General features: G+C 40.1%; 1 protein-coding gene across 1 annotated transcript in view; it reads left to right on the top strand.

The window, feature by feature from the left end:
• Nucleotides 1–25,483, top strand: part of DNAH5 (dynein axonemal heavy chain 5) — a 177,645-nt gene that overhangs the window by 90,668 nt on the left and 61,494 nt on the right. The window contains exons 43-55 of the mRNA XM_040977647.1: nucleotides 524–765; nucleotides 3,286–3,462; nucleotides 4,044–4,245; nucleotides 5,437–5,579; nucleotides 6,220–6,354; nucleotides 10,416–10,538; nucleotides 10,703–10,916; nucleotides 12,693–12,916; nucleotides 14,898–15,096; nucleotides 17,862–18,034; nucleotides 20,659–20,789; nucleotides 23,960–24,113; nucleotides 24,908–25,175. Of these exons, the coding sequence (XP_040833581.1) occupies nucleotides 524–765; nucleotides 3,286–3,462; nucleotides 4,044–4,245; nucleotides 5,437–5,579; nucleotides 6,220–6,354; nucleotides 10,416–10,538; nucleotides 10,703–10,916; nucleotides 12,693–12,916; nucleotides 14,898–15,096; nucleotides 17,862–18,034; nucleotides 20,659–20,789; nucleotides 23,960–24,113; nucleotides 24,908–25,175 (2,385 nt within the window). The remainder of the gene's footprint in view (nucleotides 1–523; nucleotides 766–3,285; nucleotides 3,463–4,043; nucleotides 4,246–5,436; nucleotides 5,580–6,219; nucleotides 6,355–10,415; nucleotides 10,539–10,702; nucleotides 10,917–12,692; nucleotides 12,917–14,897; nucleotides 15,097–17,861; nucleotides 18,035–20,658; nucleotides 20,790–23,959; nucleotides 24,114–24,907; nucleotides 25,176–25,483) is intronic.

Here is a 25,483-nt window from a genome sequence, read left to right as displayed (position 1 = left end):
TTTCAGCATAAGGGTTTTAAATAAACATAAACATTCCATCTGTTGCAATAACCTGAACTTGTACTTGCTTCTGAATCTTTGAGCTCTTGTTTCTACTTCTAAATCTTTCTGTCACTTCATTTCCCTCTTGCAAGATTTCATTGGCTACTTTTTCTAAGCGGCCCATCTCTATCCTGTCTAATCTTTATTATCTTACATATTTTTTGTTTATTTGGTTGGTATTTCTACATCTTAGAAAGTAAACTCCGTAAAAGCAGAACTTGTCTTTTTCCCATTATATAATATATGGGATGTGCTCAGGAATACTTGCCCAGGATACAAATGACTTTCTGATTTAATTATGACCTTAAAAACTTCTACCGAAAGAACTTAGGTAATCCTATGTGCTAGAACAAAGAACCACTTAGATCGAACCTTAAGGATAAATAATGAGATTATATAAAATGTAGCACTTTAAGCTCAATAATTATAACAATGCATCCAGTGTATGTCTCTTCACTTCCCCCTTGGTGGGCTGTTCTAGGAGAACATATCTGGATAGTTCTTGACGGTCCAGTGGATGCCATCTGGATTGAAAATCTGAATTCTGTCTTGGATGATAACAAAACCCTAACCCTTGCCAATGGGGATCGGATTCCCATGGCTCCCAACTGCAAGATAGTTTTTGAGCCTCATAACATTGACAACGCTTCTCCTGCTACGGTCTCAAGAAATGGCATGGTTTTCATGAGTTCTTCTGTCCTTGACTGGAGTCCTATTCTTGAGGTATGGTTGAGTTTTTTTTTTTTTTTTGTATAACTAAAAAGACCAAAACATTCTTTAATATACTTTGAGGTTCTCTGCAGCTGGTGAAATAACTACATTTTTATGCTAACGTTTATTGAAGAGCCTTGACTATGCTGGGATGTTCACATCCTGATGGTCCCATGAGGGGTTTTCACAGTTTTGTAATCAGAGTGGAACTGAGATTTCTAGACCTATATGAGTCAATAATCCTGCTAAATTGTGTCTCAGGAACAAATAAGTTAAATTCATTTTGATCAGGTTGATGAGTCATGACATTTAAAAAATATATTTATTCATATCACATTTGGGAACAATAACTTAGAATACTGATTTGAAGATAATTCATTAAAATTGCACATAAGAACTTTTTATGAGATTCAGTAGTCATAATATTATCTTTAAATTCATGCTTAAAAATCACAGTTCAGTTAAAATCTCTTCAATTCATGATAAGTATATTAAATCCTTTATTATACTTAGATATTTTAATAAATAAATTTTATAATATAAGGAATGATGGTTGCTAGATAATCCATTTGGAAAATTTTTGGACATAGCTCATTATTATTCTCATTGACATCCTGAATCCTATTTTGTTTTAAAACAATAAAGTAAAAGGGATATTTATTTTACATTGTAATTTTTCTTGTAGTTTTGTTTCCAAATGGATACAACTTTTTATTAATTTCCAGAAATTACCTAACTCTAGATTAAAAAATGAAATAGATTTGGCAAAGTATGAAGATATGAATAAAAAGGGGGTTCATAGTAAAATATATTAACATATAGTTGAATATATTTCCAAAAGCATTTTACAATTAAATTATATTTCTATTAAATAAGGAAATAAGACTTTCAACTGTAGCTTTGTGAAAGTATTGTTTAATGATAATATTTTTCCACATGAAGAATCATATTCTCATTCTATCAAACTAGAATTCCTGGAGAGAAACTCAGCATTTTTTCAAATCACCAAAACATGTAGATTTTTTCATGCCATCAGGCTTTGTGGCTGCGTTTTCCCTGTGCAAACACGTGAAGCTACACGTATGTGAGTTTTCTGGAATGTGTCAGTTTCACAAAGGTTTTTGAAAAATGCTTTTGCATTGCTAGCTGTTGAATATTTAGAGTTTGTGACCTATAAAATAAGCTTCTTGTATTGTCTACTCAGCTGAAGCTGAGTAGGACATTTCCATTAAACAACAAAATAGTATTTCATACACTTTAAATAATGCAGTTTGTTTTTGGAAATGCTTAGGAAGAAACAAAGTTCAGAAAGTGCTAGGCTGCAGTGTGCAGCAGTGGCAGGCTGCAGTGTGCAGCAGTGGTAGGCTGCAGTGTGTGCAGCAGTGGCAGGCTGCAGCGTGCAGCAGTGGCAGCTGGGCACTGTGGACTGACACCCGCCAGCCTGAAGTGGGGAAAGGCAAGTGATTCTAGGGATTGTGGCACAGTAACCACTATTCCCAGGGCTTCCACATGGTGTGCAAGGCTCATGTCGGAGCGTGATCCCTTGTTACCTGGCCTGCTGTGCTAAGAGCTGTCAAGGGAACTTCCTCAGGTCTGGTCCTCTCCTAGGGTGCCTGAATGACAGGCCAACTTGATGTCCCCCCAAGGCAGAATGGATTGTAGCAGCAGCTGAACTGCAGAAGCTCTGGTCCAGGACTTTGCAGTTTCTTTTTCTTTTTTTTCTTTTTTCTTAGCTAAGTGGTTGCTTGGTCCTCAGTCATCTTTTTAGACTGGATGTGAATAAGTAGTAGTGGAACTCTCCCGTGGTTAGGGTTTCTGGTATCTGATGATGGTTGGAGTGATGGAGGATTCTGATGGCCTTTCCTGGCAAGATGGGATGTTCTGAGCTGGGAGCCTGGCTAGGAGGTGCTGTGTTGTCTGTCTTCGCTGGCTTTGGAGGCGTGTGGTAAGGCATGTGTTACAGAGCCACATCTCCTCTCCTGGAAAAACAGTCCTTCCTCTGGCTGTTCTGGTTTTTCACATGTGGCAGGGGAGAGTACAAGGCTTCTGTTCCACTATCCTGAGTGGGCTCCAGTCTAAATCTTGACACAGATTTCCTTTGCTCATCTTTAATCCTTTTCTTCCTAAGTGATTGCCCTATATAATGCCTCCTTATTCTCATCTGGCCCATTTTAAGCAGGAGTTGTAAGCTCTTTCTCTGTCTTGGCCTCAATAAAGATTTTAGAGTCCGTGTAGTGTGGCAGGCTGAGCTCTGGATGCTGCTGCTCAGGGTTTGAATTCAGGCTTTGCTACATACAGTTACAACACTGTGGGCATCACAATGTGTAACAGGAAGATCAGAATTCCTGCCTCAGAGAAAGAGCCAATGCATTAATGGCCCCACAGACTTCCTCCACAGGCCCGGTGAAGGCGGTGTACCATCCAGTATGGTTACCCTTGTTAGTTGGTGTAGTCGAAGCTGTCTTGCACAGGTGGCCGTTCTTCCTGGTGAGCTGTGAGAGCACCGCGTGCACTAACCTGTGTGCCTTACAGGGTTTCCTCAAGAAGCGCTCTCCCCAAGAGGCTGCCACACTTCGCCAGCTCTACGCCCAGTCCTTCCCCGACCTGTACCGCTTCAGTGTTCAGAACCTGGAGTACAAGACCGACCTACTGGAGGCCTTCGTCATCGCGCAGAGCACCCACATGCTCCAGGGCCTGATCCCGCCCAAGGTGAACCGCCCTGCTCCCTGGAGACGCTCTCCCCTACTCTCCGAGCCACATCGTGCACTGCAAAATTCCTCCACTTGGATTTGGTTGGCAGGGAATGTTTCAAACATGGAGCACCCGTATCTAATAATCAAATTTTTTCCCTTAAATTTCAGTTTTTGTTAATATTTTTTAATTTGAAAAGAAAAGGTGAAGGGACAAAGGGATGGAGGGAGAGACCAATCCCATCCCTTGGTTCAGTCCCCACATGTCTGCATCACCAAGTCAGGGCCACGTGAAGGCTGGGTGTGGGGCTGCCACAGGGGGCAGGAAGCCTAGAGCTTGTGCCAGTCTGCTGTCTAGGTTGTGCACTAGCCAGAAGCTGGATTGGGAGCTGGCAGGGGCTGGAACCTAGACACTCCCATATGGGATGTGTGTGTCCCCAGACACCCCGGTTTAGTTTAAATGTTAGATACATATTCCTAGAGACAAGTTTCTCATTTGGTCCCCAGCTTGATTCATCGTTTGCTGTAAGCTTGTCTTGGGACTGGCTACCTCTTGCATGTTTTCCATGTCTGCATTGAAACCGTTTGGTCTGGCTTCAGGAGCAAGGCGGGGAGCTGCGGCCGGAGCACCTGCAGCGGCTGTATGTCTTCGCGCTGCTGTGGAGCGTGGGTGCTGCACTGGAGCCTGAAGGCCGGCGACGCCTGGAGCACTGGCTGCGCGAAGAGCTCACTCCCCCGCTGGACCTGCCGCCGTTGGCCGGCCCTGGAGACTCGGTGTTTGATTATTACGTAGCGCCAGATGGTGAGGTTCCTGCCCTGTGATCCTGCCGGTTTCCCCCAATTAGTTAATATTTACGGGAAACTTTTTTTCCTTTTTGGCTTTAAGTAAGAATTAATACTCTTGGCTGTAACATTGGAATTAAAGCTTTTACCTCTAAAAAAAAGCTAACTATTTTTCTTTGAAAGTTTATTTTATGTTCCAACTGCATATCTCCTCTTAACTATACAGTGCACTGAACTTTTGGTGAATTAAGAAAAATGATTTAAAAATCCCCAAATGAGATCCAATTCAGCCATTCTTTCACTACAATGAGTTTATGTAAAGACCACAAAATGTGAAGTTTATTTTGTAACAAGATATGAGTAGATCTATTCTATGCATCCATATTTACTTCAAGGTTATTAATATTTGTGTATACAAAGTATATACCAGGGATCTTGAAAAAACTGGTGTAGATGTGTGTTATGAAGATCTATGCATGGATTTCAAAAATTTTGGCATTAAAATAAATTTGTTTTTTAATTCATTTTCCCAAAAACTTGTTGAAGTCCTCACAGCCTAAAAACATAAAAACTGTATGAAGTTAGTATATATACACTATTATATATTATTTTTATATGATGTCCTAGGGCTTTTCTTCTCATTAAAAGCTTGTGAGATTAAAAATTTTGAAGTCATGAATGAATGTAGGCATTTGTTATTTTGTCTGTTTCTACATTTTCATTTGTGGTTTTTATTATTGAAAACCCACAGATGTTAAAAGGCAACATTGCCTAATATTATCAATTTAGAATAGTTCCTTAGGAAGTTTGGCTTGACTGACATGTATTTGCATATTTAGTTCCTTAATTTTTAAAAAAGAATTTTATTTAACTGAAAGGCAGAGAAACACACACGCACAGAGATGTGGTTTTCCAATCCTGCTGTGCACTGCCCACTGGAAGCTCAGTCGCGTCTCCCATGTGGGAGGGACTATGAAGCCAGAGGCCTCGCTGCTTCAGCCCCAGGATGCATGTTAACAGGAAGCTGGGACTGGAAGCAGATCCAGGGGACTCCGGATGCAGGACTCTGGGGCAGCTACACCACAATGCCCACTCTAGATCCTAATGTGGGTGAATTCCGTTTCACAGAGCGGATGTGGGAGGGATCTGGGGCTGTCAGGAGGTCTGTACCCTCCTCTTGGGATGATATAAATGTTCCCTTTCATTGCAGGTGCCTGGATGCATTGGAGCACCTGCACCCAGGAGTATGTGTATCCCTCAGACTTCACCCCAGAGTACGGATCTATCCTGGTCCCAAACGTTGATAACGTGAGGACTGATTTTCTGATTAAAACCATCGCTAAACAGGGCAAGGTATGCTGATCAGTATGCGTTAAAGATAGCACACTGAAGATGCCACTTGAAAAACAGAAAGCTCCCTTCATGATTCTAGGACATTTGATGTTGCTGTTTAGAGAAAATAAAAATATTTTCTGAATTAGTATACTTCTCCAGGAACAGCATTATGGTTGAATAGCTGCAATCTGCAATTAAATAACTATTTCTCATGTACTAACAGGGACAAGTGGGTTTGGCTTTTTAGATCATTGTATTAGTTTTCTGGAACTGTGGCAACTTGGTCGGCAGAAATGTCTCCCCTCCAGGTCTGGGTGCCAAGGGGCCACATTCCTGGCAAACATGGTTGCTTTCTTCAGAGGTCTCTCCCTGTGACTGGCAGGTGGCCACCTGCTCAGATGCTTCCCTCAGCCTGTTCCGTGTGCGAGTAGTCCTGACAATTCTGCTTTTTGTGAAGAGACCTGTCAGGGGTCGGGGAGGGTGGGTGACAGTCCTAAGAGCCTTGGTTTGTCTTAGTCCCGCTTTTAAAGCCTCTGTCTCCGCTCAGTCCCATTCTGAGGCACTGGGCACTGAAAATGAATTGTGTCAAAACACAGTCCAACCTATGATAATCACTTTATTTGATTCTTGCTTTCTTCCTCAACCTCCTCTGTTTTAGGCTGTGCTGTTAATAGGTGAGCAGGGGACAGCCAAGACAGTCATCATCAAAGGCTTTTTGTCAAAATACGATCCTGAAAGTCACGTGGTCAAGAGCCTGAATTTCTCTTCTGCAACCACGCCGCTGATGTTCCAGGTGTGGCTCGTTGGTGTCGTTCGTCCAGCCCGAGTTTGTGATGCACACTGGAGGCTCATGTCTTTTTTTGTCTCCTGTCTGCGCTCCCTGAACCTTGTCCTCCCTGAGCTTTCATAACTGTGTTAAATCTCCTACAAATATCTTTCCTTATCTTTATGATTCAAGCACTGTAAAATCTCTCTCTAGATTATAATATATAATCTCAAAGTATGGAGACGTGAGGTGCTTGTGTAGGGTGCTGGAAACCTCAGTACCATGTAAGATATGTAAGAAGAACGCCTGCAAACATGCAAATACCAACTGTATTGATTCCAAATATTGGTTCCTCTGCCTAAACTTAATTTCTTTTCCTTAGCTTCTGCTTTTCTGTGACTGCTACCATTTTTCAAACCTTTTTATAATTTTCTTCTAAGTCTGGAGTCAAAGCTATGACTGTGAGTGAAGAGATGCTTTTTCCATTGTTGTCTTTATCTCATGTTGCTGGTTCACCTGCCATTGTTCTGCCCTAAGTGTTAAACATGGAGGGATTCCCCAGCTGCTGTTGGTTCCCATCCAGTTCTCTTCTAATGTAGCTAATTTGTTTCCTAAACTGCACTTCCATCCTGTTACTCTCTAATTTAACATGTCTTGATGATTCCAATGATCAGTTGCAACAAATTATAAAATTGTAGAATCATAGTCTTTGAAATATTTTGCCTTACCATACCACATAAAAGACCTCAAGAGCTGGCACGGCTTTGGCCCCTGAAGCTGCCAGGAGTGACCTGTGGGTACAGTGGCTGACTCGTTCTGTGTCCTCAATTACGTAGGATCTCCTTGGTACGGGGAGGAAATCCTAAATGTCATCCAGCTTTCAATCATTTGAAAATCATCTCTCCTCCTTTTACTAGAACTTTAGTATATTATCAAAAAGATATGCTTCTCAATCTATTAAAGAAAGGGGAATTAAAAAAAGTCTACTGATTTATTTGAAAGCTTTACAAAGAGGGCCCACTCCTCACATACTTAGTTTTCTAACCAGATTTTTGATTTCTTGTAATGTTTCTGTCACAGCAGAGTCTGTGTTGATATCCCACACACAGTGAGATCAGAGCCTTGTTTAGGTTTCTGTTGATCACATGATATGAGGTCATGCTGGCTATAGTTTTCCAGTTTCAATGTACGTATCTTCTCAAAGAACAGAATAGACTGTCCTGAGTCAGGGCCTAGCCAGAGATTTCAATTACTTTTTCAAAATCTGTAGCTGGATTGAGAATGTGACATTTTTGGAAGATCATTCATCTAAGTTAGTATTTCATGAAGTCAGCTTGACTATTGCTGAGATTTGGGGGCTTAGAAATGGTGACTGCAGGAACACGTAGCTAAGATGCTGTAGTGAACACTGTACACCAGTCTGGGAGGTGAACGTCATTTAATGGTCTATTTTTTTTTTTTTAATCATTAACTGTTCACAAAGTGAGTTGTGGCTTTCAGGGATCATAACAAGGAAACTGGAAAGAATGCATGAAAGTGGGGCTGTGGAGACAAATAAGGGTGTCCTAGAATTCCTTGCAAGCTTTTGATGAGGCGTGAGGGGTCCTGAGCACTGAGCGGGATTCTTATGCCCCTTTCCAAGTTCTTTCCAACTGCCAAATGCAGAGCAAGAAAGAAATGATAGGACTGCACTGAGACTGGAGAGAGAGGATGATAACTTTCATTTCTGAGCAGAGACTGGACTGTACCAAGATAGTCAAAGTAAAGATGGAAATAAGGAAATGAGGACCTGCCTTGGGGTTGGCTTAGTGCATGTTGTAGAATAGCAACATAGAAGGAAATAGGTACATAGGTAGACAGATAAATGAATGAAAAGATGACTCCAGGTTTCCTGTAATTGATTATCTGTGTATCACTTTTTTCGTGGTAGTTAATACGTAGTATCTGCCACCTGTTCAGACAATGAGAATGCATCAAACAAAGCAGATGCATGTCCTCCTTGTATTGTGATGGGGGTGATAGACAATGACCAATCAAGGGACTTATCTACTTGGTTTTGTTAAATGGACTGTGATTCATAAGTAGTAAACCAATGGCTGAGTGGGAACATGATGCAAAAGGTAGAATATTGCCAAAATCACTGGTAATTATTCACACTAATCTTCTTTTCTGGAGAGAGAGAATATTCTAGATAAATTTACAAATCATGATCTGTACATTTGAAGTCCAGTTGGACATAAAAATCTCAATACAGTTTCCCAATAATCTCAGATGGATAGATCTGTAGGCTCTCTCTCTCCCTCTTCTCCCCCCCCCTTTTGATAAAGGAGTAGAACACACAGTTTTTATGCTTCAGGCATTCAGAAAGTCCTGATTAACTCCAAATTTCATTAAATAACTATGGAATGTGTACTAATTCTAAAAGCAGATAATAGCCTCAATAAGCTACTTGCTTTTTCTACCTTTAGTTTTAGCTAATTTAACTCTTTTTAGCTAGTTTGTGATTACCTGTTTTAAAAAAATTAGGCTTATAATGAAGAAGAAGAAAGTGCAGGCATAAGGTGATTACTCACAAGTATTTTAGTCATTTCATTTTCGGCTTTTTAGCTTTCACTGGCCTTCAATCTAGAAAATCTGTATGCTTGCGAGTTTTCATTAATAGACCTGAGAATGTTAGAAGAGCTTTTATTTGCCCAAGTGACGTGTCATGAGATTATTAATTGGTTTATGCATTTAAAATCACTGAAAAGCAGAGCTAAACTTAGACAAATAGTTTGCTTTTATGTCAGAGGAGTGTGAAATTCTTTTGGCTATTATTTCATGGGAGATTCATTTTGTAATTGAATGAGCTGAGGTGTATTTATATCTCTTTCTGGTTAAAAATCTTCAAGATCTCTTGCTATTATTCATTAATATGATGGTGGGAACTTATAATTGGCAATTGCTGTGAAGTTCTCCAAGGACAGATAGCTAGACTTTTCTTTTTATCTTGGTCTCCTTTTGTCACTAGGACTTGGCCATAAAAATAATTTTTAACTTGCTTGCTCTTTATCGTGGGATAGGAAAACTTTTCTATAGGCAAATTAATTTTATCTTTGTATATCTCTTTCTGCTGCGTTTTTATATCCTCTTTAACGTGACTAAAAGTCATGCATCAGCAAGTTTCTACAATGGTAGGAATGAACTTTGTTCTAGTGTCTGAGGATTTCAAATTCCTTTCTGTTTTTTCTGCAGAGCTATTCCATGGTCACTCAGTTATACATGTTTGGAAAATGGATTGATTTCTGAACATTCCTATGGAAATGAGATAACCACAGCCAAGAGTCAGGGACCCTTCCTCTACTTTCTCTTACAAACATTAAATGTATTCCTACCAGTTTTATTATTTTTGTAGTCACAGAAAGTTCTAGAGCATAGTATGATCTCCTTTTGTATCACCTAAGTTCAATAAGTAGAAATAAGACAGGAAACTCACAAAGAACCTTGTTCTATTCTGTGTGTGTGTGTGTGCACTGAGGGATAAGAATTAATCCAATGTCATTGCCCTGCCCTGAAGCCACAGGTCTTCAGTGGGTCAGACTGCAGAAGTCCGTTGGCAACCTTCTCCATGAGGAGCAGATTTGAGCCCCTGACAGACTGTGCAGCTCAAGGTGCAACTCTCAGGAGCTTTTTTGGACAGTAACCCATTGAAATTTATCTCTGAATAGAGGCAAATGTTTAGCAGGCTCCCAGCCTTTGAATAATGGAAGCAGGGGGCATGAGGTGCCTCCTGTGCTATTAACGTGCGATAAGACAAGTAAGAATATTTACAAATAGAGGAGTCTAATCCCATCCAAAATTCTCATTGACCAGGATTTTATTTATTGGTAGATTATTACATCAGCTTTTCAATTATTATCAATGTAATGTGAGATACTTTAGCTACTTGTATGTCAGAATCAAGGGGGAGAGGGAGTTTTCACATTTTCTTAGTAAGTCTTGTCAATTCAAAGGATCTCAGTTTTGTTTTTCTTTTTATTCACAAAATAATTGATCATGTCTTAGGTGATATTTTCATAGCTGCTTCTGTTGGCTTTTTCATTACACAGAAGACAATAGAGAGCTACGTGGATAAACGCATGGGCACAACATACGGCCCTCCTGCAGGAAAGAGGATGACTGTTTTTATTGATGATGTGAACATGCCAATAATCAATGAATGGGGAGACCAGGTATATTGATCCTGTTGTATATCTTATTCCTTTAATTCACCATTGATTTATTCTTTGTGAGTATTTTTCTGCCTTAAGACCCAATTCCCGATTTTTAATAAAGCCTATTCTTTGAAAACACTCAGAGCTGGAGACTTAATTCATCAAGTTGTTGTCTGTTTCAGGTTACTAATGAGATAGTACGGCAGCTGATGGAGCAAAATGGGTTCTATAATCTGGAGAAGCCTGGAGAGTTTACCAATGTTGTGGACATCCAGTTTTTGGCTGCCATGATCCATCCTGGAGGCGGACGCAATGACATACCGCAAAGACTCAAGAGGCAGTTCTCTATCTTTAATTGCACGTTGCCCTCTAACGCATCTGTGGACAAGATCTTTGGTAAAACTTTGTCAGTGGCTCATGGGTGTTGGGGAGGAACACCTGCTTGCATTCTGAGGAAATAGTTACCCAGAGATCAACAGAGAAAGGCCAGCTATTGGCTTCTCAGTCTCTAGGCCTCACTGCTCTCTCCTACTGTATTCTGTTTCTTAAACGATTTCTTTTAGACGTGGACAACATTGGATGCCTGAGTAAATATTTTCTGCTCATGTCCTCTTTAAGTGCCTGTTTTAGCTCATTTTGTGTCTCTGTAGCAAAATACCCAGGACCATGTGGCTTTATAAAGAAGGGAATTATTTAGTTTACAGTTTTGGAAGCTCAGTTATGATGAGAGCCCTGTGATAGATGGCATTAAGATGACAGAAGTCATATGCTAGGACAGGAACCCGAAGAGAGTCGGGGTCAAGTTTAATCATTTTATAATGACAGATCTCAGAGAAGTAGCTGGAGTCTTATTAGAACTACATTAATCCCTTTCCAACTCTACCACACTGGGACTGAGCTTCTAGCACTAGTACTTTGTTTTTATTGATTACGTTTCGTTTTGTTACACAGTTTTATAGGCTCTGGGATCCCCCTAACCCTCCCCATGCCCTCCCCCATGGTGGATTCCTCCACCTTGTTCTAGCACTAGTACTTTTGAGGGAAACCCTTAAACCTTGCCCACACTGCATCAGTGGCAGTTGCTGGCTTTAACAAGGAGATTTAGCAGGTGAGTAAGGAGATAAGATAATTTTCTCATTGAAATATGGATGGATATAATTTCATGTTAGAAGTTGCATAGGTATTTTCTTTTTTATTTTAATTTTATTTTAATTTAATTTATTTTAATTTTTATTTAAAATTTTGAATTTTGTGGTACAGGATAGGTGTTTAACCAACACACTGGATGATTGTGGCCCATGGAATATGGTGCACAGAGCAGATCATAGTCCCAGTCTGAATTTTAGAATAATTGCCAAGCTCATCATAAATTACTGACTGATTAAGTATGTGGTAGTCCTGAGATGATTTAATTGAAGAAATCACCCACCCAATGAATAACTACATATCTTTAATTGAATAAGGAATGTACATTTATTACTAATTTGGGAATTATGAAATACTTCTGAAAATTATGAATGAATCTGTGTTAGGTACTGATGAACAATATCTGAAATGACTAATGAAAAAACTCACGAGGATTGCATTAATTCATTTCTGACCAACCAGCATGCCACCTTGGCACCCAGGGCAATGCAACGTGTTGTTATCTGTCCTCAGTCACAGCAGTGGATGAGTTTTGGAATCCAAATGACATTTATATTATCTGAATTTGGTAACAGTAAAATGGATAGAAAGACTATTAGCACTTTTAATTATCCTTTGTTGCCTAGAAAAGTATATATATATATAAAGTAGATTAAAATTTTGTAATGCATGGACAAGTAACAGTAGAATGGAGAAATCTAAGAGGAGTTATGAAATCTTTTTACTTATCTCTGTATAATACTTTATATATTTATCAATGATACTGATTTAATAATATTAAATTCATTGTCACCAGAATTTAAGTTGCATTTCTTCATCAACTTTCTAGTTTCTTGAATGGTGACTTCCTTAAACCTATATTTAGCCTTTTGGCATTTAGAAAAGCAGCAGAACATTAATTAATATGACTTCATTTAATTTGTGGTTATCAATCAAGATGTGTTATTACCTCTGCATTGTAATGCTCTCTGTTTTAACCTACTTTGAGTGACTAGTCAAAATCTTACAATTTCTTCCCTTTCTCAGGTGTAATTGGGGAAGGCTACTATTGTGTCCAGAGGGGCTTCACAGAGGCAGTGAGAGACACAGTGAGCCGATTAGTGCCCCTGACACGCCGACTGTGGCAGATGACCAAGGCGAAGATGCTCCCAACTCCTGCCAAGTTCCATTATGTGTTTAACCTTCGAGATCTTTCCAGGATCTGGCAGGGAATGCTTAGCACTACGTCAGAGGTGATCAAGGAGCCGGATGTAAGTGCGGCCTTAGAGAGAGACCAAGAAGTAAAAATAGCGTTGCTATTGGCATGCACCTTCATCGTTTTATCAATTTAGTGTTTACTTGAATTGGGGAAGTATTCTGTGGTATTTCACTAACATAAATAAAAAATTTATTCAGAAAATTCCAATTGCAAAATCAAATTAAGTAGATTTATGTTTAAGGAAATAGTATACTCATTTTTTTCCCAATGACTAGAATAAAAGAAATGTTAGATTTTGTTTTCCTATCTCAAGTTTTTTTTTCACTCTAAGTGATAGAAATGATCAATATTGATTTAATTATTTATAGCTTTCATATTTTATGCTTGATATTTTAACTGAATAAAATTGGTATTTTAACTCTATAGACAATAATTAAAGAAACTATTTTTGCTGCTAATCTTTTGAGATCCTTCCATATAAGTAGATATACTAAAAGAATTACATATGTTGGTAAAATGGAAAAGATGCAACAGAATACAAAGTTCATTTAATAGAAAAATAAGTATTTGTGCCTATACTTGAAAATGACAGTTCCCCGTGTGTGGTAGGAAGGAGGGGAGGAGAGAGAGAGAGAGAGAGACAGAGAGAGAGAAGGGGATTATCGTTGTGCTCTCATAGTTACACCTACGAATCACACTGAATCTAATTAAAAATTTAAAAAAGATGTTTTAAAGGAAAAAATGCCATTGAGGCACGCAGAGCCTGAGCAGGAAGTTGAGGGGAAGGGATTAGGAGAGGCAGCGTGACTGGCACTTGGTTATAGCTGAGTGGAGTGGAAGTTTGGGGGTCCTTCTGCACGTTATGGTGAAGATGGATAATGCTAATTCACTGTGTATTTCTCTATAAACATTAGATGGTGAGATATTTTTGGGTGTTTTCACTATAGAGAAATGTTAACTGCTTGAAAGGATAAATAAGTTTAGCTTGATTGCACATTATATAATGCATATATACAACAATATATCACATAAGTCCCCAGAAATATTCGTAGTTTTAAAATGATTTTAAATTTTAAAATATTACCTTGATTGGACATTATACAATGCCTACATACAATAATATATAACTTAGGTCCCCATAAACATGCATAGTAACTGGTGTCACCATGAACTTTTGTGGTAACTGAATCATTGAGTATATGAGCAGTCTTCACAAAGTTTATAGGAAGTATAAAAATTACACATGGATGTCAACATTTTTATGTGTGAACAACTTATCTTTTAATTTCTTGTTTGGAGAAACTTTTTTGAGAACTCTCACATTTTACCAAAATGTTTTTGCATTTTACCGTTTCATTAGCAATAAACAGAATGACCTTAGACTTCAAAACTGAAAATTATTACCAAGCTTAGATATTTCCACATTTTTATATGAAATCAGGAGCCTAGAGAAGTATTCCCTATTTTTGCTATAGAAAAAGAAATACTGTACAATTCATTTCTTCAATGGGCAGTTAGCTTGAGTCTTGGAGTATCTGGACTAGGTGACTGTTTTGTTCAAATAATCCAGATATTTGTTACAAACTTTCTTTGTTTCTGTTAGACAAATATTTGTAATATCATTTGTATCCATGAAACTTTCTCTTGAACTGTAGTTCATATTAAGTTCTAGCTACTTCACTGTAGTCATCTTTTCCAAAAATGCTAACTTGTCACTCACTTAGGATCTTTACAGATAATTTTTGTTGACCAAAGTGATTTTTGATATTTTTGTTTTAGAAATATTTTATTTAAATGCTATAAATGAAATGACTATTTTATTTTTATTATGGTTGTTATATCCTATATTTATTATACTTTAATATACTCGACTACATTTAGGACTTGAATGAGATAGATTTGAAGTGCAATGGAGCATATTTTAATCTTAATGTTTTTGAGTATTTCATCTATACTCTCGAAAATTATCAAGTTGAATTCCCAGTTATGGCATAACATGAATTAATAATGCATTTAAATGATGCCTTTAACAGGAGTTGTTAAAACTGTGGAAGCATGAATGTAAGCGGGTGATAGCTGATCGTTTCACGGTGTCTGAGGATGTGGCCTGGTTTGATAAAGCTTTAGCAAATTTGGTGGAGGAGGAGTTTGGTGAAGAGAAGAAAGCAGCAGTAGACTGTGGAGTCGACGCTTATTTTGTAGATTTCTTGAGGGATGCCCCTGAAGCCACAGGTAAACTATTAAAGCGGAATTTAAAATTCTTCAGAAAGAATTCTCCCAAGTGGGAGATCTGATGACAGAAGGCTCAGTCGACAAATGTTGACGTTCTGTCTGGTGATCTTCATGCTTCAAGATTGATTTATTTATTATTTATTTATTTGAAAGGCAGAGTTACAGAGAAAGAGGGAGAGAGGAAGAGGGAAAGAGAGAGAGGGAAGAGAGGGAGAGAGAGAGAGATCTCTTATCTGCTGGCTCATTCTCTAAATGAGAATGAGGACTGGGCCAGGCTGAAGGCAGTAGTGAGGGGTTTCCTCTGGGTCTCCTGCAAGGAAACAGGAGCCCAAGCCCTTGTGCCTTCTTCCACAGTGCCAGGGAGCTGGATCAAGAAAGGAGCAGCTGGAAATCAACCAGGTGCCCATTTGGGATGCCAGCTTTTCAGGTAGCAGCTTATCCTGTCACACCACAAGGCAATCCCCCTAGTAATCTCTTCTAAAACTATCAAGGAACATGATAGGTATTCAGTAAGTATGGCATTAGTGAATAAATGCATAATTATGGAGTTAAAAAACCTCACTATTTTCACACACTGCTCTTGGGCATACACACAGAACAGGGAGGCAAAAGAAAGAAGGAAAAATTGCATAGGAATTGTGGTACGTGACACAGACTTAGATATGAAAAAGAGATGAGCCACATGTTAGCTGGGCACCTCTTAACTTCCTTGATCCTCATTTTATTCATTATTCATATATACATCATGGGTACTGTGGGAGAGAAATGAACTGTTATCCATTAAGTATCTTGGAAAGTCTGTGGCCCGTACTCTCTGCTGATTGAAAGATAGCAAAATTAATGATAATTATTATAGTTCAGGTCATCTCAAATGTTAAGATGAAATGAAAACCCTTAAATTATATGAGAGATATTAAATATAACTGGGAAAAGATGGGTGATGTGGAGGCAATATTTTGTGAAAGCGTTTTCATAAAAAATAGAAATATATTGCTTTTTGTATGAAAAGAGGCAGGGCTCCAATTCTCTTCCCCCTTTCAGAAATAATTGGGCTTGAGGAGAATCCTTTTTCCTTTCTTGAAATCTCTTCAAATACTGTAAGTGGCTTTTAAATTAATTTTAATAAAAGGATATGTTTAATAATATCCAATTCATATCTTCTAAATGCTTGGAAATGACCAGACAATTCCTAATATCTTTTCAGTGAAATCTCTGAGTGACAGTTGCAAGGGAGTATTTGTTGCCAGCTATTTGGTTGAAATAATCCTTACACAGAGAACACACACATGTTGTTTTGAATCAAATCAAACACACACACACAAGATTCCACGTGGGTTAGGCATTTTACTTCCTCTCATGGTTTTCAAGGAATGGAGCACAATCGGTGTGTTTTGAAGGGCAGGGCACGTCTAGAGAAAAACACATAATCTTTTGTGACTTCAAAGCACTTTGTTTCTCCAAGTTTGAGTTGAGCATTAATGAAGGAGTGGTGATTTTTGAGAATCGATTCATGAGAGCTTTGCCAGTAGGCCCATCTTAATGGTTGTATTAAGCCATCTTTGCTATCTCATTGAAATTTACATGTACCATTTTATTAGGATAAGGTCAATTAAAGATAATTATGCACTGTAAGATTTGGAAGATCCATCTGCTTTTCAGTACCCAGTGACTTTCTGAGTTATCATTGGTATATTCAACTAATATTTCACTTCTGTTTCTGTTGCTAATGTTGACTTGTAGTGAATTTATGTAGTCTAATTTAGGTTTTCTTTGTTTTTTTTTTATTTAAGTGAATGTTGGAAAAGTGTTATGTTGTTATATTATGTGCTTCTAATCTTAACAAAGAGTTGTTAATTTTGAGGGCCAGTGTATTGGTATTGTGGGTTAAGCTGCTAAATAGCATCCTATAGTGCTGGTTCAAGACCTGGCTGGTTTACTTTCAATCCAGCTTCCTGCTAACATGCCTAGAAAGCAACAGAGGATGATCCAGAGGAGACGCAGATGGAGTTCCAGAATCCTGGCTTTGGACTAGACAACACTGGCCATCATAGTTATTTTGCGGATTGAACCAGCAGACGGAAGATCTGTGTCTTTCCATCTCTGTAGCTTTGCCTTCACATAAGGAAATGAAGTATTAAATAGGGTTATAAAAACAAAGTGCTTTTATAGAAGAATATTTAAAAATGTTAATTTTAAGCATGTTAAATTTAAAAATACACTATCCCCTGAAATAATTCAAAATGTTTATTTGGGAAATTGTCTTTCCATTTCCTTTTAACTCCACCAGCTCCTTAACATTCACTTCTATCCTCACTTCTAACTTGAAATTCCTAATGATAAAAAGTTACTTGGCAAACAAAGTGATGTTTATCTTTTCATTCTTCTTGAGCAGTCGTGTAATTCTTGTCCTTTGCTGGTTTGGCACGGAATGCTCACTCTGTTGGTTTTCATTTTGACAATGAAGTCAATTCATGTACGGGAGCATTTTTGAAATGCCAGTGTTCAGTTGTGGATTCCAATTACGCGCTTGCAGCATCTTTTGATATTGTACATTCTAGGCAGGAAGAAACTGAAACTATGTATGAGCACAGAAAGTTCTAAGACTTCTGTTCGTTGCTTGGCTGTTCTCTTTATCTAAAATGCATAATATGCTAATTCTGTTGAAATTCAGTATTATTTGGTGGACATTGTAGAGATGTGAGTGTGTTAAGTTAAAGGAAGTAGTCTTTTAAAGCAACTTAACTGATTTTTCTTTTCCATCAAAGGTGAAACATCTGAGGAGGCTGATGCTGAAATGCCCAAAATTTATGAGCCAGTTGAATCTTTCAATCACCTAAAAGAGCGTTTGAATATGTTCCTGCAGCTCTATAATGAGAGTGTCCGAGGCACTGGCATGGACGTGGTGTTCTTTGCAGATGCAATGGCTCACTTAGTCAAGGTACGGTAGCCATGCTGAGTAACACCTGCCAAAGTGACAGGTGCTTGGCTTCACCCCAGAGTCTCCCTGAGAATTTTGTTTTAGTCTCTTGGGAGGATATTCAGTTTAAAAAGGAACCCACTGCTATGTTCTAATTTGATTTCTTTATGGAATGCAACATATCACACCTTATAGGCTTAAAATAAGAACATGTGTACTTCAAATGTGCGATGTGCTAATTTTATTCAGCGTTGCTATACAGCTTCCAGCTCAGTGTTTTCACCACACAGGGTGGATGTGGTTGATGTCTGAGTTCAATACATAGGCTAACTCAGCTTATTTTTGTATCCTGAAAAGAATGTCACGCTAAAAATAGTCAGCCCTTCCCCTCACCAAAAAACATACTGAGACAATTCAGACAGAAGTGAGCAAACACGGTAGGATTTCTCTTGAGTGAGGTTCCTCCAGGAGTCACAATCATTGAGACAGAAAGAACAAGGATACTTACAAGGGCCTTGGAGAGGATGTCAATGGGGCATCAGTGTTTTAAGAGGTGCAGAGTTGCAGTTCTGCAAGGCCAAGAAAGTTCTTGAGATGAATGGTGGTGATGGTTGTGTAATAGTGGGAGTTCACTTAGTGCTAATGGACTATACATTTCAGTGGTTCCAGCGGTAAAATTTATGTGTATATAAATGTGTATAAATTAACCTTGGGCAGATGAAAATCCTGTTTAAAATAAAACCCACCCAGAAAGTATAGTTTCCATTTTATTTTGTCATCTGGGTCATTTGTGGCATTTGTGTAAAGGACAGTACATCCTCAAATGCTGGGAATAAAATACATTAGTTTTCTTAACAACGTAAGTGACCTGATTTGCCAAGGGTGCAATATAATGCTGTTCCAAATCCACTGCTGGTATTTTCAGCTTGTTAACATCAATTGCCTTTTCAGGCTACACCCTTTGTGTTAGAAAGAAGACAGTTCAAAGTTGCCTTCCATTCCTGAGGTTTAACCATGAGGAACAATCTCTTAATTACAAATAGTCACCTCTGATAATTTCTGGAGCTTAGATATGGAGAGGATTGTAGAGCACCCCAGGGGACTTTTCCTCCGGAAGGAGAATTGTCTACACAGTCTCCTTGCATGCAGGAGGGCGAGGGAACTTTGGCCAGGCTGAAGTAAGTTAGGGAGAGGGAGGACAGAAGAGGCTGATCTGGAGCTGGATCTCCCATGCGTGAAGGCACTGAGCTTTGCAACTCTGAAATCTCAAAATCTGAGACGTCTGGACTGATTCTCGAACCTTCCAAAGCCAGATATAAATAGCACTTTGAAATGACCTCCTACGGCCCAGCGCGGTGGCTCAGTGGTTAAGGTCCTCGCCTTGCACGCCCGGGATCCCATATGCGCGCTGGTTCTAATCCTGGCAGCCATTGCGCTCACTTGGGGAGTGAATCATCGGTCTCTCCTCTCTGTATATCCGCCTTTCCAATAAAAATAAAAAAATAAATCTTAAAAAAAAAAAAAGAAATGACCTCCTAATTTGTTTCAGGAAGAACATTCTGTCATATTTAATAATTAAAAGGATGAATAAAGAGATGTATTTTTAAGTGAGTGATACCAAAGTCAACTTCATGACACAGTATCTATTGTAGATACAGTATAGTTGGTGTGAAAATTCATTGCAGTTTTGAATTGAAAGAGAGGTTTGTATATGTTGATCTTGTACTTGAGCAGGTTTGCTGGAATTGTTTTTTGTTTTTGTTTTTCCTGTTTCATGAGACAGTGAGGGATGAGTGTTCCTGCAGAGTCTATGTGGGTTGTGGGAGGCCTGGGTCCTTCAGCGCAGGGTTCCAGACTGTCACTGTGGGTTGTGGGAGACCTGGGTCCTTCAGCGCAGGGTTCCAGACTGTCGCTTGGATGTAGGAGGCCTGGGTCCTTCAGCTCAGGGTTTCAGATTGTCGGCATGGGATGTGGAAGGTCTGGGTACTTCAGCTCAGGGTTTCAGACTGTCGGCATGGGATGTGAACATTAGCCTCTAATGTTGAGCCCTCTCTGGGCGGGGCAGGAAGCCAGTGTAAGAGGTTCATTTGGCATTAAGACAGCACAGTTGACATGAACTGCTACCACAGGAGATGTGGAATGATCTGGAACTACTAGCACTGGCTTTCTCACCCCCCTGCAGTCAGGTGGCAGACACAATGGCAATGCCTTGGGTAGCAGTATTTCTGCTTTCTTCTCCATCTCCTACGCTCCATTTGTGTTTAGGAAAAGCACGGGCTTATCCTTAGGGTGGATACTCTTCTGCAGTTTCTGTGCTGCTTCCCAAAATACTGCACTGGGCAAAAGACAAGGAAAGCTGGAAGTCCTCTTTATGTATCAGCTTTAAACACCTAGAGCCAATCATGACCCAGACTACACCAGTGACCACCCAGTTCCCCAAAGCACGGTCCACAGTCAGCAAGCCCCAAGTCCTGCTGTGTTTCTCTAATGGCTTCGTTCTTGCCAGCGTTGGCCCTGTCCAGTGTGATCTTAAGATAGTCATGTCGTCTGTAATGATTTTCGGTCCTTATTCTTGAGTTGAGCAGATAAGAAAGAATAGTGGATTCATTTGTTGAAAGATGCATGCTTTTCTGTTCCATTTTCAGATCTCCAGAGTCATCCGTACTCCTCGGGGAAATGCCCTCCTCGTCGGGGTGGGCGGATCGGGAAAGCAGAGCCTCACCAGGTTGGCTTCCTTCATTGCCGGCTATTCCTCCTTTCAGATCACCCTAACAAGGTACTGTAACCTGAACCAGGTTTTGCTAATAGGTTCTCAGAGACCACAGAGGTTAAGAGAGGATTTTCCTGATATACAAAGAATAATCCTTTTCCTCTTTGATGCTGACTGATGATCTTCCCCTTTCAACCTCTGTCACAGACCATGAACGTTTTACATTATTGATTTGCCTTAGAGACATTTCAGCTTCTCTGTTTAGTGGATGTATGTCTTATTTTTATGCTGTATGCGATGTGTTGCACGTACTTTCAGAAGAAATTTATGTCTCTAGAGTGTTAATTCTGATTATAAGAAGGACAATAGAGTAGAAAACTGAAGAGATTTTTACACTGATGCACTCACTCAGACATTTCAAATCACTTACAGAACAATGATTGTGTGTTGAACACTGGCTAGGGGAGCAAGGTGAATCTAGCCTGTGTCATCAAGAGGAGCAAATAACTGAGAAATTCATCCAGTAAGGTGTGACTCAAGAGAGCCATCTATGACAAGGGCATGATGCAGATAAGATCCTGTTGAAGCTCGAAGGGATGGCCAGAAATGGCTTCCTGGAGGGAGTGATAGGAAACTTAAGCACTTAAGAGGAGGAATTAAGAACTTTCCAGGAAGAATGACCAGCACAGGTGGAGATACTCAGTAAGACCAGTTATACGGTTGACAAGTGGGAGGGAAAGTGAGATGGAGATTTTCGAATATGTGACGAGATACTAGGGGTTCTTAGCCTAATTAGGATTTTCTTGATCAATAGGGAATCATGGATGGGCCATGCAAGGAAGAGCATGTCAGATGTATATGTACAGAAAGTGTATGGGAGTGGCTGAACTGGAACCGTGCAAGGACTGCCTCCTGGGTCTAGGCTCTATATGATGGTGTCCCAAATGGGAACAGAGAAGGGAGAAATGGAGATTTTTAGGAGATTAGAGCTTTAGGACTTGGTATATCCTGCTTTTTGGCTTAGGAAACTAGGCAGATGGTGCTGTTACTCATCAAGGCAGGAAAGCCCAGATGCTGTCTTCAGATGGATGTGTGCAGTGCAGGGAGAAAACAGAAGTATCAAGTGAGACATGGATGTGAAGAAACGGAAGAGTCAGTTTTATAAAGGACCAAGACAAGATGCCTGAAGCCAATTAGGGAAGCTAGTTGGGCTGAAATTATTTGAGGTTCATTTCTAGGGATGGGAGCAGAAAGTCTTGCTCTTGGGCGTCAGTAGGTAGCATATACCAGTGACCCGCCTTCTTGAGAGAGGCCCAGTGACAGCCACTAAGACGAGGGCTGCAACAGAACCATCATTGATGTGGAGATCTAGACATTCAAGCTGTTTATTTCACATCTTGTATAATTTTAGGATTCTTAGAGGGCAATTCCAAAGATTGCTGATTTAGTCAAGTGCTAGAGCAGAGAGAAATGCTTCCAGGTTTTTTTGCGTATAGTTCTTCTAGTTCATACATACAACAGAGGAAAACTTGCACATGGATGCTACTGGACTCTGATGTTTTTGTTTGACATTCATATCAATTGCAAGTATTTCCCAAAGCAGTTTTTTTAAATTGAATTTTTATTGTAATGGCAGATTTACAGAGGCAAAGACAGACAGAGATTTTCTGTCTGCTGGTTCATTTTCCAAATGGCCAGAGCTGAGTTGATTCAAAGCCAGGAGTTTCTTCCAGGTCTCCCTAGTGGATGCAGGGTCCCATGGCTTTTGGCCATCTTCTACTGCTTTCCCAGGTCACAAGCTGGGAGCTGAAAGGGAAGTGGAGCAGCCGGGATGTGAACTGGCACCATGTGGGATCATGGAGCATGCAAGGAAAGGATTTAGCCACTGAGCCATCATGCTGGGCCCTCTCAAAGCATGTATGATTTGATCTTCAGGAGGATTTTCTTCGTTATTGAGCAGATAGCAGTAGCTCATCTTACAGTTGAAGTTCATAGGCTGTGAACTCCCTGGGAATTGATTGCAAGGTTTCAGGGTTCTAGGCTGAAAGACATCAGCATCACAGTGTCTTACTAAGCCCGTGTCTGTTGGCTGTCTGACAGACTGGCTCCTGTGCATGACGAGGTGGGGATGGTCTCTTTCTGGTCAAGGCAGGGATAAGGTTCTCCTGGTTTTGCCATCACCTTCAAGGCACTATTCTGTTTCTTCAGCTTTTGCACAGCTTTGTGAACAAGGCTGGGATGCAGGAACCTGACATGTGTAAAGCACAAGCATTTATTAGATGTGTCAGGCCATGCTATTTGAAGCAGTGGGTTCTTGACTTCCAGGAGGGCTCTGTTCAGAGTTTCTTCATCAAAGACAGAGGGACTGTCTTTGAAATACTTTCTTCATCTCTTGGATTCCACATTTCTGGAAGTCCTCCAGTATTATTGATGCATGGTTATGTGATTTCCTATTCTGGGGTCTAGTTTATAGCTGTTAAAAAAGGAGAGTGTAGAAGTTAAAATTGTAGTTGCTTTAAAACATCAGGTGGGCATTTGCCTCTGCATGGTGAAATCTGTGATCATTTAGTGACACAAAATGCAAATGATAACTTAGCAAGTTCTAGTTTCCAGATTTGGAACATTTTCATTTACACTTTTGGCAAGAATGGGCTACTCTATGTTTGGACCTAAAATTTGATGGTAAGCTGACTTCTACTTAGAGAGAGAGAGAGAGAGAGAGAGAGAGAGAGAGAGAGAGAGAGAGAATTACTATCTGCTAGCACATTTCTCAAATGTCTGTGATGTCAGAATGGCCAAGGATGGGTCAGACTGAAGCTGGAAACTCAAGTCTACTGTGTGAATGGCAGTTACTGAATTACTTAACCTTGCTGCTTCCCAGGGTCTGCCTTAATAGAAAACTGGAGTTAGGAGCTGGATCCAGATATTCAGTTCTGGTGCTGTGATGTGGGCTGTAGATGTATTAACTGGAATCTTTATCCCTGGGATAAATGCCCGATTCTGGAGATGGATTTGGATAGTGGAAAAGTTTGGAGTTAATTTCATAATATTTTCAGCTATTCTAGTACAGTGTTTTCTGATTCTTCAGAAATCAGCCAGCAATGTAAATATATAAAACATGCCTTTTGGGGTAGTAAACAGCATTTTGGGAGTATTAACTGGCATAAAACTTGAGAAGATTCTTTGCTTCACACATCAATAAGTCAGTGAGTGACACAGCGGCGGTATTTCTTCAGGTCCTACAACACATCAAATCTGATGGAAGACCTGAAGGTTTCATATCGAACAGCTGGTCAACAAGGCAAAGGAATCACATTCATTTTCACAGACAATGAGATTAAAGATGAGTCGTTTTTGGAATATATGAATAATGTCTTATCATCCGGCGAGGTAGGAGTTCATTTCTCCTTTGTGTGTTTTGCATCCTCGGATTGATCCGTTGGGTTCTGAATGCTGCTGGGACTTTGGAAATCTGGGTGAAGCATGCCTTGTTCTGCTGGCTTTGAGAAGAATAAAGTTCCCAATTAGAAATGTGGAGTGGAGCATTTAAAACCTCACTGTGTGCTCTAAATGGTGAATGAAAGAACAGGGAAGAGAGGTTAGAAGACAAACCAGTTAGATTTTTATTGTTTCCACTTTCCTCATCCAAGGGTAATCATTTTGTGTTAATACTAGAATCATGGTGTGTTTTAAAATGTGTAATTTGTCTTACAAACTTCCAATGAATTTTTCTTAAATTTTACTTAAATTTTTATTGGAAAGGCAGATACATAGAGAGGAGAGACAGAGAGAAAAATTTTCTGTCTTCTGGCTGCAACACCAGACCAGAACACCAGAGCTGAGCTGGTCCAAAGTCAGGAGCCAGGAGCTTCTTCTGGGTCTCCCATGTGCGTACAGGGTCGCAAGACTTTGGGCCATGCTCTACTGCTTTCCTAGGCTACAAACAGGGAGCTGGATGGGAGGTGGAGCAGCCGTACGTGAACCGGTGTCCAAATGCGATCCCGGCGCATGCAAAGAGGGATTTAGCCACAAGGCTTCTGTGCCGCGCCCCCAGTGAATTCTCTAAAAGTAAAAAGTGACCCGAAGAACACACATGGAGGAACGACTCTACACCCATTGAGCTGTATATTTTGGTTTGGTGTCATATACCGTACTGAACTGGAAGGCCTGTGTGTATTCTTCAGGTCTCCAACTTATTCGCCCGTGATGAAATTGATGAAATTAACAGTGATCTGATGTCAGTCATGAAGAAAGAATTCCCCAGGCGTCCCCCCACCAATGAGAACCTGCACGACTACTTCATGAGTCGGGTCCGACAGAACCTGCACGTCGTTCTCTGCTTTTCACCAGTGGGAGAGAAATTCCGTACTCGAGCTCTGAAGTTCCCCGCCCTCATTTCAGGGTGCACCATGGACTGGTTCAGCCGATGGCCCAAGGACGCCCTCGTCGCTGGTGAGTGGGGTGGGAGTGTTTGTTGGGCTGTCTGTTCACTTAGCTCTTGGCCATCTCCTTGCACTGAAGCCCCGCTGTCGGGTGTGTGAACATTTTGGCCACAAGGTGGTGCTCTTTCTTGTTTGATGACTAGTTGCTCCCGGAGCGTGTTGATCAGAGAATGAGATCTTCAGCCCACTTCCTTGGGTTAATTTTCAATGATTTAAATTTCTTTTCAGTGCTTGAAGACTGTGCTCCAGTAGGAGCACCAGCATGGTTTGGTGTGCCAGGAGAAGTCACTGAGGCTGTAGTCTTGTAAATTGTGTTCT

This window comes from Ochotona curzoniae, unplaced genomic scaffold, assembly GCF_017591425.1.
Source record: "Ochotona curzoniae isolate NIBS_2020 unplaced genomic scaffold, NIBS_Ocur_1.0 contig_2754, whole genome shotgun sequence".
In the NCBI taxonomy this organism is placed as follows: domain Eukaryota; kingdom Metazoa; phylum Chordata; class Mammalia; order Lagomorpha; family Ochotonidae; genus Ochotona; species Ochotona curzoniae.
Note: the sequence above shows the minus strand (reverse complement) of the source record. Positions and strands in the feature narration are given on the sequence as shown.